At 44.2% G+C, this 25,411-nt stretch overlaps 1 protein-coding gene across 1 annotated transcript in view; it reads right to left on the bottom strand.

Annotated features, from left to right (window-relative positions):
* The window catches only part of VPS53 (VPS53 subunit of GARP complex), a 123,274-nt gene that overhangs the window by 24,307 nt on the left and 73,556 nt on the right, over window positions 1–25,411 (bottom strand). The window contains exons 14-17 of the mRNA NM_001193168.1: window positions 18,039–18,281; window positions 14,747–14,894; window positions 8,902–8,984; window positions 7,620–7,698 (exon numbers count right to left, since the gene is read on the bottom strand). Coding sequence (NP_001180097.1) covers window positions 7,620–7,698; window positions 8,902–8,984; window positions 14,747–14,894; window positions 18,039–18,281 — 553 coding nt within the window. The remainder of the gene's footprint in view (window positions 1–7,619; window positions 7,699–8,901; window positions 8,985–14,746; window positions 14,895–18,038; window positions 18,282–25,411) is intronic.

The raw sequence follows: 25,411 nt of genomic DNA, 5'->3' as shown, positions 1-25,411 counted from the left end.
TGAACAAGAACAAGTTTGCAAAAGAAGCAGTAACCAAGATGTAGGGTTGATAAAAACAGCAAGCAAGGAAATGATCCATTTACAACACCAGAGTCCCAGGGACCCCACACAGCCTCAGGGGGAGGCTGTGGGGCTCAGGGCATTGCCAGTCCCGGTGGTTTTTGGTGCCTGTGGAAAGAGAGTGTGCTGGCCCCTCACAGGGAAGGCTGGGGAGATGCCCAGAGCAGTAGAGACCTCTGATTCACCCACTGATTAGAGGACGGGGATCCATGCTAGTTGACTATGGCATGTGTGTTTCTCCATGGCTATGTGAAACGTGCACAGAGGTCTCCTGAGAAATATTCCTCAACCGAGAATTCAGATTCATATTCATCTTATTCATATATTCATATATGAATATATCTTATTCATATATTCAATATATTCACATATTCATATTCATCATATTCATATTCATCAAATTCATATTCATCTTATCTCAGAACTAAAGCTGTACAGAGCAGACTCAGACCTGTGGAGTCTGGGAACATCGCAGGCGATCAGAGTCTAGTGTTACGGGCAAGGCTGCTGGGATGTTGGCCCCAGGCACGCGCACAAGCACACGCTCACACCTCATGTCTGTCCAGGCTACTTTTACTCACACAACAAGCGTGTGCTGTTTTTAGGCACCTTCCCCAAGTATAGCACTCAACTAAGTACTGTGTGGGGAACAAAAAAGAGGAAGGAACATTCTACCGAGCACCTACTATGTACTAAGTACCATGATCGACATTTTCCCGTGAACCTACTGCTTATGACGATTATGCAGTGAAGGAGGTATTCTTATTCCTGCTTCATGGATGATAAGACAGATGTGAGGACAATCAGGGACTGGCCTAACGAACTGATAAGTCTGCAGGGATGAGATCTAGACATTGGTCTGACTAACTCCAAAGTCCCTGTTTCTTTCCACTTTATCATGCTGCTTTCCAAAATAAGTGTTACCACCTGAAATGAAGTTGAAATTAACTAAGGAAATTTGGGGCAAGCAAAATCTGTGTACAGATGAGCTTGTCCAAAGTAGAGGATGTGGTGGTGGTGATAGTGGTGCAGAAGAAGAGGAAAGGATAACTCTTCTCACTTCTTTGCTCAGGGATACACATTCCTTAACTCTGGGAGGAAAACCAGTAAGATCCAGGATAGAAAGTGGAGCAATAAAGGCTTTAAGTAGATTTTTTTTTTTTTTTATTCACTGCTGGGCCAATGGGAAGGTGAATTTGTACAAGCTTTCTTACAGGTGATTTGAAAATATCAAAAAAGTTTTGCATTTTACATAGTTTTAAATCTCTGCAACTCCTTTATGGCAACTCATCTGAAGATAATAATTATGAATGCTCAGAAAACACACACCCACACAAAGTTGTCCATTGCTGGACTATTTATAAATGTGAAAAACCGGAAATAGCCTAACATCCATCAAAAGTGAAATGATCACATACACGTCGGGGCAACAGACGACAGTACTTCAGATGAGGCGATCTGGAGTCGCCAGTCATGAGTCCTAATATTGTTTGTGCAACGAGCTAAATGCATGACCTGGGCAAGTGACCAAACTCTCTGAGCCTCAGTTTTCTCAGCCATAAAACTGGGATGATGATAACCTCTATAATCTATACAGTTAATGAAAAACAGTATATGGGATGCTCTTACACAGTGCTTGGCATGTATTACTTCCATGGTAAATGTTAACTACTGTTACAAGTTTAATAGTAAATACTCTGTACTATGGAGTACTAAGCAATCACTAAAAAATACCACAGATTCAGCTCAAAAGGCACAGAAAACTATTAAAACCTGCAAAATGAGAAAAAGAGGTTATATATTATGTAAAGCATAAGCTTGCTTATTTAAAAATAAATGCATAGGGTTTTCCTGGTGGCTCAGTGGTAAAGAATCCGCTTGCCAATGCAGGAGACATGGGTTTGAACCCTGGTCTGGCAAGACCCTACATGCCGCAGAGCAACTAAGCCCATGCATCACAACTACTAAACCTGTGCTCTAGAGTCCAGAAACCTCAACTACTGAGCCCAGGCTCTGAATTACTGCCCTAGAGCCTGTGCTCCACAAGAGAAGCCACCACAATGAAAAGCCCTCACACCGTAAATAAAGAAAAGCCTGCATAGCAATGAGGACCCAGCACAGCCAAAAATGAAGATAAATAAAGAAAATATAGGCATAAGAAGAAAGACTGAAATATGTTTGTTAATTGGAATTATGGGTGGTTTAAATTTTCTTCTTTTTAAAAATCTGTAATTTTCTATAATGAAGGTAATTTGCTTCGGTCATTAAAAAAAAATCTTTTATAAAGAAAGATGTGCCTTGATTATAGGTGGTAGATGGAAATGAGGATTTCCTAACCATGGAGCCCTGTGAGCCTCCTGAAACAGATCTACATTTTAATAACTGAGGGAAATAAGAACAGATTTGAGGACTGTTCTGGCCATTTTGAAATGTCTTTGGGGAATAGTAAGGCGGCCTCCTAAATGAGTACATGTTCACGATCTTGAAATCTAATAGAAATTACTTGCCAGACTGTAAGGAAATTTAATTTGTTCAGTTTCTTCTTTCTTTTTTTTTTTCCTCCCTTAAAACTACCATTAATGGGCTAAAAGCTAAATCTGTTTGATTCTGGACAGAGACTTAGATTCTTTCAACCTAGGGATGTGAGTAGCCCTAGGAAAAAGAACAGAGTGAGAACCATGGGACAAATGGTTCCCTTTAAGGAAGCAAGAGATTAAAAAAAAAAAAAATCCTACTTGTAAGGCCACACTCAGGCATACTAATTCTTTTTTTTTTTTTTTTTTAGGAAACTTGAATTGCTTTCTTTAGCTTCCAATTTCTAGGAGGCTCAAGAATTACAATTATTCTGGACAACAAAAGGAAGTAAGACTGTGCTCACTGACCTTTTCCTGCCACATTCATTCTGTAGGATTGCAATCTTATTGTTGCCCTTTCTGTTACACAACATGTACACATCAGGGGTTAAAAGTTACAATACCTTCCACGACTGAGTACCACTTTCCGTGACTGAACAGGCAAAGAAATTACACCGAACATCAGCATCTGGCAGAGACATATGAATTCTTAAGAATTCACAGAAATTACATTTAAAAGACAGAACTCTTCATATGGTTTCCACCAAAGCACTCCAAACAACTTCCTTTTCAAGAATCAGGAGACTCGGTTTTATTTTTGGCTTTACTGTTATAAAGCTCTATGGCCTTGGACTTATTATGAAAAAGAAAACCAAGTAACACACATGCCAGAATGATAATTCGTTAGTTTTCTGGAGAAACGTGCAGAGCAGGCTGCAATACTTGGGTTGGCTGCTCAACCTGTTTTCTTCCCTATAGGAAAGTCATGGTGTCAGATTGAGAAAAGCTGAAGACCAGTATCTAACAGGATGCTTCTGAATGCTTGAGGAGCTCATGCTCATGTAAGCGTGAAAACAAGCTCATGTGAACCCACCAGGACCGAGCACACACTGTCGTCCCTCTTCTGTTTTTAGACAAATTACGTGGGCTGATTTTTGCCTCAATTTCCACATATGCCAAAAGACTAACTTACTCTGTAAGTGTGGTGTGTTACTGCACAGAGGAGAGACCTGAGTCTGAATCCTGGCTCTGCTGCATTTTAACTAAGAGATCTGATGAGTTTCCATTCCCGTATCTGTGAAACTGAGAAGGAACTAACACAGGAACCTTATATATTTGTCAGAATTAAACGCGGTTAACACCTTTGGGTGCTGATTCCTGGTAAAGCGCTCTGTAAACAGCAATTTACTAATCATCTCACGGAGCTCGTCTGAGAAAATAATGCAATTTGGGAGGGGAAAGCGGTCTGAAGGGTAATTTTGACATAACATCAAAAACACTACCTCAAGGTTACACAGGTTCAGAGAAACCACTAAAGTTTGCTTGTATTGTGCTTCCTCCTTGTGGGTTTGGCCCGTTTAAAGCCGTTCCTGTGGATTTTCTACCAAATTTGCCCCTCTGTGTTCTTCTCTCCTTCACCAGCAGCGGTGTTCTTGCCCACAGCTGGGGAGCAAATAGCTACATGTGGGGATTTCCTATTTCCAACTTCAATCTGCTCCAGGATGCTACTTGGTGAAGTAAGAATCCTGGCTATTAAGTACCACTGGGGATCGTCACCTCATCCTCAACAGCACCTGGATGTGCCTGAAGGCTTCAAGGCTTCTATGATCCTGCCACTTCCAATAAAGAGGCCTGAGTCTCCTACTGTCTGCCAGCTCTACCCAGCTAAATCTGGTCAGTAGAGTTACCACCTTTGTCTCATCTGGTCACCATTCTTTGGTGAAGTGAGTGTCTATAAACTTTTGTTCTTTCTGCTTTCTTTACCTGCAAAGTCACTCTAGGAGTACTACTGTTAAGCAAGTACTGTGGTGTGCTGGGGAGATCAAAAAATGAAGATACAGCCCTCAAGTTGTTGTTCACAGCTTAACAGGGGAGACAGAGATAGAAAAAATAATTGTACAACAAAGTAGAGACTTAATATAAGTGCCATGGTGTCTTGAGGGAGAAAGATACTCTGGATCAGACAAACAACGGTGAGCCTGCAAGACACTCAAAACAGCAAAAACAATCTTGAAAAAGAACTAAGTTGAGAGACTCATACTTCCTGATTTTAGAACTTACTAGAAATCTACACTCATCAGACAGTGTGGCCCTAGCATGAGAAAAGACACATAGATCAATGGAATAGAACTCAGAGTCCAAAAATAAACCCACGTACTCATGGTGAACTGATGGCATCACCAACTCAGACAGACACAAGTTTGAGCAAACGCCGGGAGGATGGTGAAGGACAGGGAAGCCTGGCGTGCTGCAGTCCCTGGGGTCACAAAGAGTTGGACCCGACTGAGCGACTGAACAGCAACAACAAGAAGCACCTTGGAATAAAGTGCACGACTTTCCCAGCCTTGCTCTGGGTAGAGTCTGAATTGAACTCTTCAACTAGCAGCAAAAATGATGGAATTACAGACAAGAATAAACGTGATCACAAAAGTTTTTAAAAAATCCTTGAAGAAACTACACAGAACAGAGTGCAGGCACAAATCGCAGGGTATTTGTTGAATCGGTTTGTGACCACTTGGCTTGTTTATATCTGGTCATTTTCATCACATGGATTTCATTTTGCTAGAACTCCAGAAGATTCAGACACAGAGTAATGGCCTCCCAGCTGCTGCCTTCCCACGTCTGTGGTTTTCCTGTGATATAAACAAAAGATTCTGGAGGTATGGTCTCTGTGAGTGTTTGCTGGTGTGGGTCTGGGGGAGAGATGGGTGGTGGGGGCAGTTTGCAGGAAACCCACCTAATGAAATGACAGTTCACATAAGCAACACCTGGAGCATTAAGGCCCCTCCAACTGCTATTTTACTAAAAAGACAAAAAAAAAAAAAACAAAAAACCCAATTCGGTCTTCCTTTGGTAAATGTAGACATTCTTTCCCCAGCTGCCTTCTGACCTAAGCTGTGTGGCGGGCAGGAGAGGAGGCAGCTGGAGCAGATCATGCTCAGGATGTCGGGAACGTTCACCGGCAGTGAGAGGATAATCAGAGCCTGCAGAATCAATCCTCAGAGTCACGTCTCTCTAAGAAAATGAGTGAGCCTCAGTTTGCCTGCTCCAAGTCTTCTGCTTGTAAATACTCGGATGCTGGAAATACACATTCACCTCTGACTGGTGAAAGGATCAGCCTTTTGAAAGGAAACTCTGTGACACTGGCTACTCAGGACTCCCCACTGAGCATCATTAAAAACCCCTGAAGCTTAAGTTTGGGTATTAACCTCTCTTTTTCTTAAATATTTACAATCTACTACAAAACCAAATTCAGACCGAGTGTCTCGCTTACACAACCTTGTGACATGGCCACTCCTCCTGACCACAGGGAACGAGGGCTAACGTTTGTTGGCCAGTCTCCATTCTCACAACGCTCTGGGAGGCAGAGCCCCCTGTTTCACATACCGATGAGGTAACCTGCGCCCAGAGAGGTTGTTATTTGCTCAACACGCCCAAAGGAAAAATGAGGAGTTAGGTTTGTCTGACTCAAAGCCAGTGTTCTTTCCATTGTACTCTGCTACTGGCCAGTAGGCCCCTGAGAAGTTCTTTCTGCAGAATTTGTAAGAATGCTACAAAAGTCTATGACTCTAGAATAGGCACTGGAAACCTTTTTCTGTAAAGGGCCAGACTGTTAATATTTTACGCTTTGCTAGCCATCTGGTCTCAGCTGCAGTTACTTAATTCTGCTGTTGTAGCACAAAAGCAGCCATAGATAACATACAATGAATGAGTGTGGCTGTGTGCCAATAAAACTTTATCTGGCAGTGGGCCAGATGTGGCTCACCAGTTGTAGCTTGCCAACCACTGCTCTAGAAGGCTCAAAGAGTGGACGGCTTTGTGTTATTTGGCTTAGAAATCAATGAGGGACTTTCCTGGTGGTCCAGTCTTTAAGACTCTGACCTCCTAATGCAGAGGGCCTGGGTTTGATCCCTGGGCAGGGAATTAGATCCCATATGCCACAACTAAGACCTGGTGCAGCCAAATAAATAAATGTTAAGGGGGAAAAAATATCAATGAAGAATTGCTTATTTCCAGCTTAATCAACAAATATGACAGTCTTCTCTATTCTCTGTGGTCCATGCACTCAAGGTATTTACATTAGGGAGAAAAGACACAGGCACCTAAATGCCAAAGAACAACATGAGGCCAGGCATGGGAAATGCCAAGGGAGAGGCCAGGGGACTGAGGGCTGACGGACCCATGATACTAGAAAACTAGAGGTGGGAGTTCCCTGGTGGTCCAGAGGCTATGACTCTGCACTCCCAACGCAGGGGGCCCAGATTTGATTGTTGGTCAGGGAACTAGATCCCCCATGCTGCAACTAAAGATCCTGCCTGCTGCAATGAAATAAGTATCTAAAAGAAAAGAAAACTAGGGTCTGCAACCTGATCAAATAACCCTGCACAGTCACCAGAATTCAGAAAGAGTTGGAAAAACCTCTGAGTGGCAGGAATGAAGATGAGTTAGAAGTGACTGCCTTAAGCACACCACCACCAGGGCTTCCCTGGTGACTCAGCTGGTAAAGAATCTACCTGCAATGCAGGAGACCCAGGTTCGATCCCTGGGTGGGGAAGATGCCTTGAGGAAGGGAAGGGTTACACATTCTAGGATTCTTGCCTGGAGAATTCCATGGACAGAGGAGCCTGGTGGGCTACAGTCCACGGGGTCCAAAAGAGTCAGACGCGACTGAGCAACTTTTCACTTTCACCCGTTCTAGGGAGGCCACACAAAGGGCTTTCCGCACATGTCAGATGCTGACCAAAGGCAACCTTTCCTTCAAACTCAGGAAGCACACCTGCTCCCCGTTTCATTCTCAAAGGACAAACAACTGACTTCAGGTGCAAGATCAATTGAGCACCTGTGGAAACTCCTGGAGGGCTCCGTTCTCCTCCTGATTGGTGCTTTAAGCACTGGAGAGCCCGCAGGAGCTACAGGTGAGGACCGGGAGAGACCACCTGTGCCCACTCTCTGACGTTCAGGAGGCAGCACTTTCTGAAAGCTTACCTTGCTCATGGCTGTAAGGGCGGGGTCACAGGCAGCATCCAGGTCCTGAACCAACAGCTGAATGCTGCTGGAGATGACACTGCAAGTCAAACACACCACTGTGGTCATGGCTTACAAAAGTGACTTGTGAATGACCCACCGACACAGCCCCTTGCCAAGGTTTTAGGCACCTGTGCAAAACCTAGCTTCACCATTTCATCAAAAAAACTCGACTTTATTTCAAAAAGGAATGAATGACAAGGAGAAGCATCTTGGCTCCACCCTCCTTCTAGCTGTGTGTCTGGTCTCGCTTGGGTGTGTCCCCACTCGGTTAGGACACAAGATCCCGTGGCTCATCTCCCCTGCTGCTATGCCCAGAATCCCTCTTCACTCCTCCCAAAGTACACGCTTGCCTAAAATGTTTAAATCAGACCTTGGAGGGAAAAAAAGGTTGAGAGAAAGAGAGGAAATGACCTAAGAAGAGGACCTGGATTTTTCCTCAGTTAAGTGGCCGATGAGAAAGCTGAAGCTTCTCCTTCCCCAATCTCACTTAAAGACCATGACAAAACTCTGCCAGGTGGCACCAGGGCAAGAACTGATTCCAAAGGCTTTCATCTGAACTCCTTGGACAGACACCCTCCCACCCCAAATACATCCGTGCCCTGCCTACTCCTCCACCTGCCTTCATGGCTAAAATCAGGTCGCTCACCCTTTACATCCTGAAACACTGGAGGTGAGGCTGGCCCTCTGTGGATTGAGGAGGGCAGACAGGAGGCCCTGGACCTGACCTTCCTGCAGGGATGGCTGAGGTGGGAAAGTTCTTCTTCCCTGTTATCCTAGACTGCTGTTGTTGTTTAGTCACTAAGTCATGTCCAACTCTTTTGTGACCCCATGGACTGTAGCCTGCTAGGCTCCTCTGTCCAAGGGATTTTCCAGGCAAGAATACTGGAGGGAGTTGCCACTTCCTTCTCCAGGGGATCTTCCTGACCCAGGGATAGAACCCAAGTCTCCTGCATTGGCAGTCAGATTCTTTCACTGCTAAGTCACCAGAAAAGGCCATTATTATAGATACTGCAGCAATAAAACCCCTGTAAGCTAAGAATGACTGCATGTGAGGAGGCAGGATATGGGTCAGCTGCACCAACTTCTCAGGCTCCTTAGTGGCTTGTGGAGAAGATAATCCTGATCCAACAGAAGGCTCTGGGAACCTCTCAGGTTCTGCAGTGACCTGAGCTGATGGCCTGAGACGCACTGCTCTGCGCAGGGTAAGGGTAGAGTCCAGAGAAGACTTGCAAGTACGCACGTGCTGAACGTGTCCATTTCTCCAGTCAGATTGATTCGTTCAGTCAGACTCACGTCGACCTTCTCCTTGAGTTTCTCTTCCAGCTGAGAGAGAGAGAGAGAAACACGCTTAGTGGTCATCGGAAGGAGCACCGTAGTAAGCCTACTTCACATTTACCGAGTGTGATGATTCGGGTACCATTCTGGGCACTTTTCGTGTATGGGCTCATTTAATTCTCACGGCCCTGTGAAGAAGACTCTATTATGATCCTCACTTGACAGATGAGATTGTGGAGGCATGGCCTACCCAGCTCTGTGAGTGGGGGGGGAGGGAACTGAATCTCCTCCAGAACCTGTGCTCTCTGGCCCTGTGCTGTACTTGGTTCTCATGACACACTGACAAATTAATTAATTAGTTTTTAAAAGTTGTTTATTTCATCTTTATTTTTGGCTGTGCTGGGTCTTTGCTGTTTTGCTGGGACCTTCTCTAGTCGCAGCGAGCAGTGGCTACTCTTTGTTGTGGTGCACAGGCTTCTCTTGGCAGTGGCTTCTCTCATTGCAGAGCACAGGCTCTAGGCACACAGGCTTCCGTAGTTGGGGCTCACAGGCTTAAGTTGCCCCTCGACAGGTGGAATCTTTCCAGACCAGGGATGGAACCCATGTCTCCTGCATTGGCAGGCAGACTCTTCTCCACTGCACCATCGGAGAAGTCCTAACCAAATTTAATTTTAAAAAGACCCTCATTTTTAGATTACTCCCTGCCCTGTGAATTGCAGGCTCACCCACTAACATTGGAAGCCTCTGGGGGTAGGTGGCAATAAAATCAAGTCTTCCCTGAGCGCTGGGATGGACCATTTCCCCACCATATTAAAGTGTTGGGGATACTGAGGTAAACAAAAGGATCACGATCTCTGCCTCCATCAGCCTACAGCCGAAGGAGGGAAACTGGCTGAGCTCCCAGCCGTCTCGAAGAAAAATACAACTGACTGGGAATTGTAAATATCTCAAAACATCCCAGGAATCGCTTCACTGAGCAGCCCCAAACCCATTTATCACAGAAACTCTATGAATAACCAATGTTTTGTCTTAAATTTAAAAATACCTCTTAGGGGTGGGTAAATTAATGTAACTTTTTGGGAAGGCAATTTATTTAAAAAGCAAACATTTAAATATACACTCTCTTTCGGCCAGCAATTTTGCATCTAGAAAGATATTTCAATGACTGATGAGAACAAGGTACAGAGATGTACAGGAGTCCTTTGCAGTGGCCTTGAACTCAACTGATATTTACTGACAGCCTATTCTGTGCCAGGATTCCCTGATGGCTCAGACAGTAAAGAAACTGCCTGCAATGCAAGAGACACAGGTTCGATCCCTGGGTTGGAAAGATCCCCTGGAGAAGGGAATGGCAACCCACTCCAGTATTCTTGCCTGGAGAATTCCATGGACAGAGGAGCCTTGTGGGCTACAGTCCATGAGGTCGCACAGAGTCGGACACGACTGAGAGACTAATCTATTCTGTACCAGGCTCTGCAATGATGTAGTTTGTGAACAAAAACAGATAAGATCCTCTTCTCATAAAGCTCACATTCTAGTGTTGTTCATATTAGTGAAAAACTAGAAACAATCTGCATGTTTGTAAGGGACTGAGGAGACAAATTATGGCACAGGCTCACAACGGCTTCAACCCGTCAGCTGCTTTTTCCCATTACGTTGAAAATAAAACCCAACTATCCCAACTTCTAATTAAGATGTGGGTCCTCTCTAGCTCTCTGGCCCACATCCTGCTCTCCCTACCCTTGCCTGCTCGGCTTCAATTACAGTGACCACTTAAGGTTCTGGAACACTCTAGGGTCTTTTCCTTCTCAGGGCCTTCACACTTCCTGCTTCCTCTCCCTCTCCCTGCTCGTCCTACCAAGCCAGCTCCCTTGTTTTGCCACTCCCCAGTGCCCACCCCTTCCAGGCAACCTCCTTCCAACACTCAGGACTCCATTTCATTATTACCTTCTCTGGGAGGCCCTCCTTGACTATTCTACCTCAGCAGGCAATCTCTCTTAGCACTGCAACATCTGTTTCTTTCCTAGAACTTCCCACAAAACTTCCTTACTTATATTATCTGGCTCCTCTATTAGTCCTAAGTTCCATGGTAAGAAATTTGTCTACTCTGTTCACCACTGTGAATTAATACCAAATACGGTGCCTGGTGCCTGAAAAGTGCTTCATAAAGAGCTCTTAGAGGAATGAATGGCACACTTATGCAGCTGTTAAGAATAAGTGTGTTACAATTAATGAACTGATATTGACACATTATTGGCACTGTATTTTAAGTATTATTTTTCAATTCTTTATTGCTTGGATTCTCAAGTCTCTTCGGTTTCTCCCTTCATTTCTTCTTGCATCTCCCCAACTCCAACCCTCTGTGTTTTTTCTTAAGGAAACTGGGTTGTTTGCCTTGTAGCTTTTCTCATGGTATGATTTTACTGATTGTATCCACAAGGTACTAATTGCAAGTTCTTCTGTCCCTTGTATTTCCTGTAAACTGTAGCTTGATCAGATACAGATTTTACTTATTATTTATTTCTGGATGTGCTGAGTCTTTGTTGCTGCACAGGCTTTTCTCTAGTTGTGGTGCCAGGGCTTCTCATTATGGCCTCTCCTGCTGTGGAGCCTGGGCTCTAGGGCACGTGGGCTCAGTAGTTGTCATTTCTGGGCTCTAGAGCACAGGCTCAATAGTTGTGGCACATGGGCTTAGTTGCTCCATGGCATATGGGATCTTTCTGGACCAGGGATTGAACCCGTGTCTCTTGCATTGGCAGATGGATTCTTTGCCACTGAACCACCAGGGACACCCAGATTTTTTTTTTTTTTAAAGAAAACCCCTTCATGGAAAATCCCTGGTGGTACAGTGGTTAGAACTCAGAGCTTTTACTGCCGTGGCCTGGGTTCAATTCCTGGTCAAGGAACTAAGATCCCACAAGCCGCATGGCACAGTTAAAAATAAAAGACAGAAAGAAAACTCCTTCATGATGATGCTGTGTACTTCCATCAAGAGATACCTGATGTTTGCTTTTCTCTCTTTTTGTAAAGTCAGCAACCACTGATGGTCAATGACAGATCCATTATTCCATTAAGGAGGTATAAAAGAATGCTACTCGAATTCTATCTTTTCTTCTTCATTTATTTGCTGAAAATCCGCTATAAAGATACACTACCCATTGTCAGTGATTTGGTTATCCTGAGCTACAAGTCAGGTAGGCAAAGCAGGTTAAGAACTTTCCCTCTTTTTGCCAATATTCAATTCATATCAGTGATTTCTTAGTATCTTCCAACGTGGTAACTGAATTAAAAAAAATATCATTGTAACCAAATGGATTTAAACACATTTGATGTTTTCAATCCACTGTAGCTAATATTCTCAGTGATACTTTTATGTCTCATCTTTGACCAGCAAAGCTGGCTCCTGTAATAAGTTTCCTGGGGCTGCCATAATAAATTACTACAAACTTGGTAGCTTAAAATAGGAAGGTATCCTCTCACACAATCTGGAGGCCAAAAACGCAAAGGTAAGGGGCTGGCAGGGCTGGTTCCTTCTGGGGGCTCTGAAGTAGCACTATCTCATGCCTGTCCTCTCTCTCCTGGTGGTGGCTGGCAGCCTCTGGTGTTCCCTGGTTTATAGATGCATCCTTCCAGTCTCTGCCTCCCTCATGTGGGCATCTTCATTATGTCTTAGTGCGTTAAGTCTCTCCCTCCTTTCTAAAGGGCTCCCCTCATAGCTCAGTTGGTAGAGAATCCACCTGTAATGCAGGAGACCTGGGTTCGATTCCTGGGTTGGGAAGATCCCCTGGAAAAGGGAAAGGCTACCCACTCCATTATTCTGGCCTGGAGAATTCTATGGACTGTATAGTCCATGGGGTCGCAAAGAGTTGGACACGACTGAGCAACTTTCACTTTTCACTTTCTCCTTTCTAAGGACACCGGTCATTGGATTTAGGGCTCCCCTAAATGCAAGACTGTCTCATTTGAGATTCTGACTTAATTACATCTTTAAAGACTCTATTCCCAAATTAGGTCACATTTACAGGTACCAGGGCTTAGGACCTGGACATATTGTTTTGTACCATAAAACCTGCTACAGCTCCTGAGTCCTTTTTATATGACTCTCATAGTCTTGCTTTTTGTATGATTTGATGTTCCAGGTTCATCTTGTATATCTCCTCAGACCTGGAATTAGTTATTTCTCTAGGAATGACTGGTTCCCTTCAGTGAAAAATGGTATTGAGAGAGCACAGTATAGGTGCCAAAAATGTATTTACTTTTATAATCAATAAAAATAATTTTCTCTAACAAAAAACTGGCTACATCTATTGTTGAGTCATCAGAATGGTCTCTGATCTACTAATTCGTCTAGAACTTCTAAGGATCTCCTTTAAAAAAATAATGCAAACCATATTTAGATGTTCTTTGTAGGATTACTCATAAAAGCAAAAACTGGAAATAGTATAAACAATTATCAGGGATACTGTTAAATGATTTATGGTATAGCCCCTATTGGACTATTATGTAACCATAACAACGATGGCAAGAAAAACATCATAGCAACAGGAGAAATGCTAACACTGTGATGTTAAAAACAAGAGGATATGAAAATGAATTAAGTTAATTATAGAACATATGAAACTATGTTCACGGAAAAGCACAGAAAGAAAGGCTCCAAATTGCTAATATGATTATTTGAGGGTAATGGGATTGAGAGTCATTGATTGCATAGTTCTTTTTGGTATCATGGTTATTTTACTTTTAAAATACCCTATTTATATGTGTGTGTGTTTCTCTTTCTGCACATACACAGAGAATAGTTAAAATCATGCTTCTTCATCAAAGAACTCTGGGTCCTGCCTTGGAGGTCCTCATAGATACTGTCGTCCTGCCCTGGAAGTTCTGACACTAAACAGGTGGCTGTCTCTGGCTCCAAGGCCAAAACTTCACAGGTTATTCCCCATGTGACTCAGTGTGACCATGTCCCCAAGAAGGACATATTACTGCCCCCGCCTCTGGCTGGCTTAACCTTAACTGTGAAGTTCTGGGGGGACCCTTCTTCTCTGGCCTCCTGTGTTCCTGCTCTGGCTCACATGTGCTCCAAGCTATAACTGTCTGAACCGTAAGTCATGCCTGCCTTCCTATGATCTAGGCATGCGAAGTAAGAAATCCCCAAAGGGAGGAAGAACGGAACCTTCCCCAGTTATTTTCTTTCTCTTGACCTTAGGTGAATTCCAGAGCCAACGTGGAAAGGAACTTCTAATCCCACGTTGAAGGCTGGATGGAAAATTCTTCTGGGTCTTCCTTCTGCTAATGGGAGCTCCAGCAGGGGCATCACCCTTTCCTGCTTCCCGGTTCCTGAACGTCAGCATCCAAACAATGGTTATTTGTTTCGGCAGAATAGAGAATGCTCCATAAACTTCAGGAGACACATAAGAGCCCAGAGGGTTTTTGCTGAGCCTGGTAACCCTCCTGAGAACAAAACCAGTGGTTGTGACTCAGCACCACCAAGTCTGGGGCCTAGCACCACTAAGCCTATTACTGTTTTTCATGTATGAGAGACAAGGCTACCGACCTATTTTCAAGAGGGCACATCATGCCCTCGGAGTGGCTTACACAGCTCCAGAGGAGGCTGGTCAGTCTCACCCAGCCTCCTTTTAACACGGTCCTTCTGCGCAGTGGCTGCTGGGTCTGTCTTCTGGCTGGACCTCGAGTTGTTTCCTGGGGGAGGCCAGTGGGTCTGCCCGAGGTTGTGTGGTCTTCCACCTGAGCTTGGTGGCCCATACAGCTCAGGAGGAGGAGGGGGCACGTGGGTGGCTGGGGTGGCTAACCTGCTGGGTGGTGGCCAGGCAGTACTCTGCAGTGCTCAGGATGCTGCAGATGAGGCAGAGCTCCTCCAGGGTGAACTTGGCCGCCTCGGAGCCCTCCTTTTCCTTGAGCAGGCTGCTGATGGTCAGCCCGCCACTGCTGCTTGTGGTTCTGAGGAAAAGCAACAGGAACTAGTCAGGCCGGGACCTCTCCCTGGCTTCCTGACCTGGAAACAGCACATCTTAAGAAAAAGAAAAGGGGGAAGGAAAGGCTGGATGTGGCCCAAACAAATCCTCACACAATGAGGCCCTTCCGAGTGACCTGACCTTGACGGTCATGTGTTTAAAGCTCTCTGACCATCAGAAATAGGAAGAGACAATCCCAACAGTGAGCCAGTTGTCAGTCATATTAACTACGATGACGCTCAGGCTCAGAGAGAAGGCTGCTCAGCGGCTTCTTTGCTTAGCCTGGAATTTCCTGATCTGCACAGCTCATTCAGGATCACCCAGAGCACAAGAGCTGGTTCCCCAATTGTTTTTCTCAGTTCAGAAAAGTCTGCCTGGGAATCTGTGCTTGTGGAGGGGTTCAAGAGCGAAGGTTAACACACGGTTCCTGGCCAAAGTCCTGACTGCCTCAAGAAACACAAAAGCATCTCATCTCTTCCTATTGATCTAATCATGTGATCACAATATAGGAAAATGCAGTTTTTAAAATAATTTCCTGTAGTTATAAAATTTAAACTGTGAGATTCTGTTTTTGTTTTTTTTTTTGCCATACTGTGTGGCATGCAGGCTATTTTAGTTCCCTGACCAGGGGTCAAACCTGCACCCCTTGAAGCAGAAGTGCGTAGTCTTAACCCCTGGACCACCAGACAAGTCCAAGATTCCACTTTTTAGAAAGAGAATTCAATGACACTTACCCTTAAAAAAATAAAAAAGGAGAGATTCTTTTCCTTTAAAAAAAAAAAAAAAAATCCTAAACTTGCCAGTCTTATTGGTAATTAAAGATTTGAAGACATCTTAATTTTTTTTTTTTTTTAGTACCTCTAAGGATATAAGGACATGGCCCTCTCTTCCACTATGGGTTAGAAGCAACTGTGTAACCATTTTGGAAGTATATTTCAGGAGCTTAGAAAAAAATCTCTAGACTGTTTGACCCAGTAGTTCTACCTCTGTTCAAGGATGCTTTTCTGAGTGTTATTTGAAATACCAAAATAGTGAACCCAATGTAAATGGTCAATTAAGAGAATGGTCAAAAAAAAAAAAAAAATCTCAGAAGTTAACTCAGGGTCTTCTGCATGTGGGAACATCTCGGCATCATGATGTTCATGATGTTAAAAAAGTGTCTTGACTGGAACTTCCCTGGTGGTCCAGTGGCTAAGATTCTGCACTTCCAAGGCAGGGGGCCCAGATTCGCTCCTTGGTCCGGGAACTAGATTCTGCAGGCTGCAACTAAGAACCGGGCTGCAGTCAACTCAATTTAAAAAAAACAACAACACAAGTGCTGGATGAATATTTTTACTGTGCTAACTGTTTTCTGCTCTTCTCTTCTGTGTGGCAGACTGACTTCCACACACTTATGTCCCGGGCTCCCCGGCCCTCTGGTCTCCTGTTGGTTTCTGCCAACAGCCATGGCCGCAGCAAGTCAGAGAAGTTAGGCAGAGAGGAGTCTGAGTGACAACCAGCGCTCCTGCTCCCTCTGCTTCAGCATGGTCCTGGCAGTGACCACCTTTGGCCACAGTTCCATGGGGCAGCCCTCTGTCCACAGCCCCAGCTCTCAGAAGAATTTTAAGGGAGTAACAATCACCCAAGTGTTTGGTGCTTCAGAGGCCTCCGCTGGTTCCTTTCACCTGCCCCACTGCTCTGAACAGTGGCTTTACTGACAATACACCCCAGCCGTGTACCATTTGTTTCCTGCTGTGACACTGACTAATACACACAGAAAAATGCACACAGCATGATGTGAAGTGAAAGCAGCAGGGTACAAACCTAACTATAAGCACTGCAGTCCCAATCCTGTCAAACAAATAAACAAAAGCACACAGTTGCACACATGACATATATAGAGAATAGAAAAATGTACTGAAAAGTTCAATTTGTCTTCTCTGGGTGGTGGTTTTTTTTTTTTTTTAAATCTTCATCTTTGTGCCCTTCTGTGTTTTCCAAACTATAACAAACTTACGTTATTTTGAAAATCAGGATACCAGTTATTAAAAACTTAAAAATAATGTTAATCATATTCAAATAAATCCTCATTGGTGAAATATTACCTGTTAACTTTAAATGTCTTGCAGAGCCTAGGGCTTTTCTTTCCTCCTAATAATGTAAAACTCCTATATATGGTACATTTTAGTGACCATGACAGCAGCTCATTCCAGAACTGCTGAATTTAGCTATGGGGAAGATTTATAATTACTAAATTCTGAAGCATTGCTTTAGATCATATTCTATTATAGTAGAAATTACTATATATCCCAAGTATCTCTAAAATTCTAGTTGAACAATCCATTTTATTTTAAGTGATAAGAAATATGGGCTTCCCACGTGGCACTAGTGGTAAAGAATCCACCTGCCAATGTAGGAGACTCCAGAGACATGAGTTCGATCCCTGGGTCAGGAAGATCCCCTGGAGGAAGAAATGGCAACCCACTCCGGTGTCCTTGCCTGGGAAATTCCATGAACAGGGGAGACTGGGGTCTTGCCTGGGAAATCCCATGCACAGTCCATGGGGTCTCAAAGAGTCGGACACTACTGAGCAACTGAATACTCACACATAATAAAAAATATAACGATGTTTTAGTGCCCCAGAATAATATAGACAAGTCACTATAATTAGGAGCTCTGCTATACAATGACCTCCCCACAACCTCCCAACACTTTTACATATTAGGCTCCATCCAAGACAGCAGGATGTCATAAGAGAGACTCTGGCCTGAATGAAACTGCCCTTACTGTTCAAAAGTCATCTCTACCATCACCCCACATTTTTTTCGCCAAGTACTTATCCCTGAATCACTGAATCCACGTGAACTAAATCCATCTATAATAAGACTGACACCCTGGAGTCCACCGTGCTAGGATGTGACCTATGCTAGGAAATGCCAGAGCGGGCATTTCCTGTGACGGTTCTGATTGGCTAGGGGATCCCACTCGAGAGGAAACCATCTCAGGCCCTTAGAAACTCCATCAGGGGATTTTCCTGATATTCTTAGCAGTTCAATAAACAACTTCAGAATGGATTTCCTCAAAGATTTCCATATTTAGGTATATTCAGAAGCTTACTTCACCACTCACACCAGGAAGAACGGGAACTCACTTGGGCAGGTTGCCAGAGAGGATTTTCCAGGCATACTCGCGGAGGTACTTCTGGAAAATAGTGGTCAGGGCGATCATGGGCTCCCCAGTACTGAGCTGCGAGCACTGCACCATGCACTTCTTGTAGTAGACGAAGAGGTCGGCGCAGCTGGGGAGCACGGCACCCCCCTCGTCCGTGTTGGGCTTAGGTGGGCCCTGGGCCTTGAAATCGGCCACAAACCGATCTATCAGCTCTCCAAGGTTTCTAGGAGGAAGAAAACGTGAAACGTCATTTTAGTTCAACAAGGAGAAAGCAATTGTGCTTGACTGCCACCAGGAAATCACTCCTCATGCTTGTTACATTGAAAACTGGACCCATTTTAATAAATCAAAGACAAATATTACATGATATCACTTATATTCAGAAATAACCTGTTCACAGAAACAGACTCACAAACAGAAAACAAACGTATGATTATCAAAGGGGGAAAGAAGGGGTGGGGAAAAATTAGGAGCATGGGATTAACATACTGTATATAAAATGGACAATTAACGAGGATTTACTGTATAACACAGGGAACAACATTCTATATCTTATAATAACCTATATAGGAAAAGAATCAACCTATATAGTTGAATCACTTTGTTGCATACCTGAAATTAACACAATAATGTGAATCAACTATACCTCAATAAAAAACAATTAATTTAAAACACTAAAAAAATTGGACCCATCTTTATCAGTATCATCAACCAACCACCACCACCACCACCACCTCCCCCCACCCCATAATAACATCGATGACAAAATTTGGCATTTGTCTGCTGCTTTACACTTTTCAAGGCATTCCATGGTCACAGTTGATCCCAAACCCCTGGAGGAAACACAAGGTATTACTGGACACTCTAAGAGATGACAAAATGAAGGCCTAGAAAGTTGGTCACACAATTTAGTGGCAAAGCTGAGCCTAGAATCTACTGCTTAGCTGTGTGCCCTGGTCCTAGTACCATATTAGTCAGCTTCTCTTGCCAGAAGTGAAACCCTACATCATGACAGTCATCATTTTCTGAGCACTTATGCTGCACAGCTCTTTGTAAGCATCACTTCATTGAATTTCACTTGATCATCACAAATAACCTTATGACCTAGGGACTAACACTAACCTCCTTTTTACAAAGCAAGGAACAGAAAAGGACCTTGTCCAGAGTCATACAGCCAGACAGTGGGGGAGGCAGGATTAAAAACCAAGCAGCCTGCCTCCAAACCCCATGGTTTTTACCCACCTACCCTGTGCGTGCATGCATCGCTTCAGCTGTGTCTGACTCTTTGTGAGCCTGCAGTAGCCTGCCAGAGAATCCCTCTGTCCATGGGATTCTCCAGGTGAGAATACTGGAGTGGGTTACCATGCCCTCAGGGGATCTTCCCTACCCAGGGATCGAACCCATGTCTCTTACATCTCCTACATTGGCAGGCAGGTTCTTTACCACTAGTCCCACCTGGGAAGCTCTCCACTCTACCCTACTACTCCTCAAACACAAAAGGTATAATGTCAACAAATACTTAGACATCATTAACCTAAACGTGGGCTTCCCAGGTAGCTCAATGATAAAGAATCCACCAGCCAAGCAGGAGACGTGGGTTCGATCCCTGATCTGGGAAGTTCCCTGAGAAGGAAATGGCAACCCATTTCAGTATTCTTGTTTGGGGAATCCCATGGACAAAGGACTGTGGCAGGCTACAGTCCAGGGGATTGCAAAGAGTCGGATACAATTTAGCAACTGAAAAATAACAATAACCTAAAGATTCCCAGCAGACAGATACCTAAACGAAGAGGAACTGTAACGAAATACTCTTTACAAAAAAATGCTCTCTTTCTCCTTTAATGTAGTTTATTCTTAAAACTTCTGGAATTAAAGGTGCAAGAAATTCTGAGAGGAGAGAAACTATTGAGTGGCTCCAGGCTTGTCCCAGGTCACGGTGGTGATGATGGTTTTAATTTTCGCCCACTTCCCATTCGAACGTCACTGAGTTTGCCTCAGTCACACTGAGTCATCACTGTTCGCATCCCACAGGCCTGTATTAATTGGTCCCTGCATAGTTATGCTGTATGAAACATGGGGAAGGGGAGGGTGTTCCCACCCGCCCTGACATTCTGCATCTTTTTAGGTTACTGTCTGAGGCTACAGGAAACCAGCTGTGCTTTTTACATGTATTTATATAAACGTCAAGAAGAAAAAGACAAGAACCACACGCAGTATCAATTAGCACGAACAGGGGAAGATTGACACTTTACCCAAAAGCTTTTGCTACTATGAGCTTATGATGTCCAGATACAGTCACTCTGCCCTCAAAGGACGTCAGGCCTAGGCTGGTGCACTGTGACGGTGGCGATGGTCAGCAAGCCAAGGAGGAGCTTGACTTTGGAAAGCTCCAGGGTGACCATCCCCCTTCCTCACACCCTCTTCTTGCCTCACCTTTCCATTTAATCTCCCACTTCTCCACGGTGTCCCCACGCTTCAGCTGGACTCCATCTCTAGCCCCCAACTCTGCGCCTTTGCCTGGATGCCTTCCTTGGTGTCTCTCCCGTCGCCATCTGTCCACTGCCCTCCTAGCTCAGCTCAGGGGGCACCCAGACAACCCCTACTCACGCCCATCCTCTATATAATTGCAATTTCTGGCATCTGTAACCCTGACACTTTTTTAAAAAATACACTACTATACTGTGTGAGGATGTCACTTATCCTGGAAACATGCTGACCTTCTCCCATCCTGAGCCTGCAGTGGGCAATGCTCATCAGGAATGGCTGTCTTTCTCACTGATCTCCAGGGTAAATTCAGATCCTTCCTGAGATAGTCCTGTAGCCAGTCCCTTCTTTTAAGGTGAAGTTGGTACAAAAGGTGAAAGCTACTTGCTCTACAGTGGTAGAATCTTCTCTGTGTCACGCATGTTATTATAAGATTCTTGAGAGCAGGGATAAGGTCTCTGTTACTTCTGCTCCTCCCCCTTCATGCTTATGTGTGAAACTAATCTCCAAATTATGTTGGTGCCCAACCTCCACATCTTGTCCCTAAAGGGTGGGAATGGAAGGGCGAGGTGGGGCAGGGCTGCTGCACAGAGGAGACCTCAGAACAGCAGGCAAGGCTTCCACTAGAGCCCTTCTATGAGAGACTCTAACCTCTGGGTCCATCGTACCTACCAAAACAGGGGCCAGAGCTCTGAAGCATTTTTACTTGACCCTCTCATCTAATTCCCCTGGAAGCTGAAGCCAGGATACTTCCTCATCTGCCTCCTATTTCAGAGCCAAGCTGATGAGTAAGACTGTAAATCAATTATGATCATAGAACAGAGACAAAAATTTCCTCATAAACAAAGCTCTAACAATCTTCCACATTTTGCAGGATGTTCACTGGGTTACTTTGGACACTGTTCTCTGGTGTGAATGAGAAATAAACCAGAGCATCCCACCCCTCTCTTTCACCTAGCACTCTTCATCAGCATGCTGCTATGCCACACGAGACACTGGAAAACGAGCAATCAAGCAGCTTCACGGAAGAGAAGAGGAAGAGTCACCCAGATGGGAAGGGCAAGGTGCATGAGCTGGCACAGTGGGTCCAAACCAATCAAAAACTGACGGAGCACTTAGTATGTGCAAAGTGCTGTGGGCTGTATCAGATAAAAATGAGTTCACCTAAAAAAAAAAAAGCTACCACTTCTTCCAGACACCAAGTGCTACCCTGAGTTTCGGCATGACCTTATAGGAAGAGCTACTGGAGAAAGGGACATGCGCATGCTGACCTGTTGAATGGAATTGTAGACTTGCCCTTTAAGCCCTAAAGCAATCACAATCAAATAAACATTTATAAAGGGTTAAGTCCTGCTCATGGTGCTGTGAGGATAAAGACACAGTATCCTATTAGGGGAGACAGGACCTTCATGCTTATGATCTTAAGATCTCAAGATGCCAATAAATTGCTAGTTTTGCAGTACAGACACTACAAACAATTTGTTTTAGACAAAGAAAATATGAGAGGAAATCAGACAGAAAATTCCATAGCAGATTCAGGTGAAAGAATAAAGGCCTAGAGTCAGAAGTATAAAGGACTTCCCTGGTGGTCTAGTAGCTAAGACTGCATGCTCCCAATGCAGGAGGGCCCGGTTTCAATTCTAGTACACATCCCCCCCAAAAAATTTCTTAAAAAAAAAAAAGTACAGAATACGATGTGAGAGACAGAGGATGGGAAGATGGCGTGGGCTGGCCGAGGCAGAAGATCCCTGCAGTTAGGTTCACACACATCTGAATTCCCACAGCAAGCCAGTGTCGTACCTTTCACCCCTCCACGCTGTGTTCCAAAATGGGTTTTTGGTCTCTCTCTTACCCTAGGCTGTAAGCCTATAAACTAGGTACCTTGCTGCGTGCGTTATAAATACAATCTCATTTAACCCTCAAAGCAGCCCTGATCAGAAGGCATTAATACCCCCATTTTAAAAATGAAAAAACTGATGCTGAGAAAAATAATATAACTTGCCCTAGGTCACAGAATTTATTGGAGCTAGAATTTGAACTGGGGCCTGACTCCCAAGCCAAGCTCTATCAACTACCCAAGGCTTTGATTTCAAATCTCAAAAGCGCTACACAGACCTGTGGTGTCTCAATGACTGCTCGGATTCACTTTCTCTCCAGCTTAAAGAAAGACATCATGGGTGTGGATGGCGTCTTTTGCCTTCTTCCCTGTAACTTGAGCTTTTAACCCAAGAACTGTATGAGCATTTCAGGGGAGCCATGTAGAATACTGCTGGGAGTGCCGCTGATACGAAAAGCCACCTGGGAACAAAGACTACTTCAGACGATGGCAATAGAGGGAAAGATTAAAACACAGAGAGGAAAACCACACTGCAGACCAAGCTTAGGTAAGGATGACCAAGGCTGTTTTTCCTGGGGGATCTGCAGGCAGCATTCATAGAAATGGTACTTTAATTGGAAAGTACAGGAGAGGTGGCTCCAAAAGAGGAAGATGGTAGTCAGAAAAAGTGGGCAAGAGGATGAGTGTGGGCGAAGCAGCTTAAGACCCCAGGAAGGTAGACAGCTTGTTCATCCAAGGGTACATGCAAGCTTCACAGGTGGCTAAAGAACCTGCATGCCAGTGCAAGAGACATTAAGAGACGCGGGTTCCATCCTTGGGTCAGGAAGATCCTCTGGAGGAGGGCACAGCAACCCACTCCAGTATTCTTGCCTGGAGAAACCTATGGACAGAGGAGCATGGTGAGCTACAGTCCACAGGATCACAGAGTCAGATACGACTGAAGCGATTTAGCACACATATACCCCTTCCTTTTGACTGGGACAGGAGGGTTGGCTCTGGTGTGGTCAGTGGGGTTGGAGAGCCCCAACCCCAGATAACCCAACAGAGCAGATATATAACTAAATGGAAAATACTGGGAACAAGTTTCTCACGGCTGTAGAGAGCAGTTACAGACGTGGGAACAGGGAGGCTCCAGTAACCGCTGTGGTGTTAGGTTAGAATTGGAGTTACTGGCATAGACTGATGGGTTTAAATACATAAATAGGTATAAAAGGATAAAAATATACACATACATGTATTTCTTAGCTCCCTCAGCATGGAGGACCTAGAAGCACGGTACTCAAGCAGTAATGAACAGACCTGATGAGCAGCACTTAGTTTCTAAACATCTCCCGCCAAGGGAACGAGGGATCCTGGAAAAATGGATGACTCCGGGGCTGAGTTAGGAAAGTACAAGATGAGCCTGGTGTATTTTGCTGTGCCAGAAAGAAAGTGCTCAAAAAACACTAGGGGCATACAAAAAGGATGGAAACCCAGCTGGAAGGGGCCAAGTCAAGGACAATTTGACCATTAAAACAAATAATGATGGACCCTGGAAGAGAAGAAGAACGTTAGTGGAAAAACTGGTAAAACCCAAATAAGGCCTGGAGTTAAGTGACTAGTACTGTATCAGGGTTAACCAGCTGGTTTTGATGATAACTATACTACAGTTATGTAAGATGCGAACATGGAGGAGTTTACGAGAGGGAATATGGAATATCTGCACTATTTTTGAAACTTTTCTTAGGTCTAAATTTATTCCAACATAAAGTTAAAAGATAAAAAGATAGTAATGGCTATAAACCCACTGAATAAAATAGGAATCCACATGTCCATGCTGATAAATAAATGGAGAAAAGAGAAAGCTGTTTCTTAGAAGAAATGCAGAAGGAATGATGGGATTAGAAAAATAATTACATGGCAACTCTCTTAGTAATAAAGGATTCAGACAAATGTCATTAACGAATGGTAAAATAAGTAAGTAAAGTATGAGAAAAAAGCTATTTATATGGGTTCAAGGTTAAGTAATTAACACTTATTAAATACTTATTAATTAACCTGGCCGATACCATCTACACCAAGTAGTAAAAATGAGCAGCACAAGTTATGAGACACGTTGACGCTGTATGTCTCATGACAGGAGTCACTGAGAAAAACACGGCACCACTTCTGTATGAATCATGAGTCACGAGTCTGCAGCAGTCAGAACCAGACTGAGGGACATTCCACAAAGTAACTGGCCTGCACTCATCAAAAATTTTCAGGCTATGGAAGATAAAGAAAAGAATAAGTTATTCTTCTGGATGGAACCAAGAGTTGTGACAAATAAATGTAACCTGCGATCCTGGAATGGATTTGGGATCTATAAAAAACAGGATTGGGACAAACAGGGAAAGCGAATGGGGTCTATGGATTCAATGCAAGTGCTGTGTCAACGCTACCTTCTTGACTTTAATGACTACACTGCGGCTATGTGGGGCTGCCAGGTGGCTCAGTAGAAAAGATCCGCCTGCCAATGCAGGAGACATGGGTTTAATACTGGGTGGGGAAGATCCCCTGGAGAAGGGAATGGCAACCCACTCCAGTATTCTTGCCTGGAAAATTCCATGGACAGAAGGGCCTGGCGGGCTACAGGCCATAGGGTCACAAAAGAGTCGGACACGACTTAAGAGACTAATAAACAAACAAAAAACAATGTGTATATATACATGAGAATGTGTCTGTCTGTGAGTGTGTCTGCTCAGAGGTGGGAGGGACAGCTGTTAATGGAAGAATCTGGGTGAAGGATTCACAGGAGCTCTGTGTACAATTCTTGGAACTCTTTTGAAAGTTAGAAGTTAATTCAAAACAAATGATAAGCAACGTCTTTTTACAGGAAACTCTAGGCTTGACCAAGCTAGAAGCAGTGGCAGGCTCTATTTCAACAAAAGCTATTACAGAGAACTCAGGAGAATGGGCAGGAATGGAGTCACTAATAATTTCTCAGCCTGAAAATGTCACTGAACAGAGTGAAGAAAAAGTGGTTATGGAGAGAAATCAAATGGGCAGAAATG

This window comes from Bos taurus, chromosome 19 (genome assembly GCF_002263795.3).
Source record: "Bos taurus isolate L1 Dominette 01449 registration number 42190680 breed Hereford chromosome 19, ARS-UCD2.0, whole genome shotgun sequence".
Classification (NCBI taxonomy): Eukaryota; Metazoa; Chordata; class Mammalia; order Artiodactyla; family Bovidae; genus Bos; species Bos taurus.
This window is presented reverse-complemented; position numbering and strand designations above follow the sequence as displayed.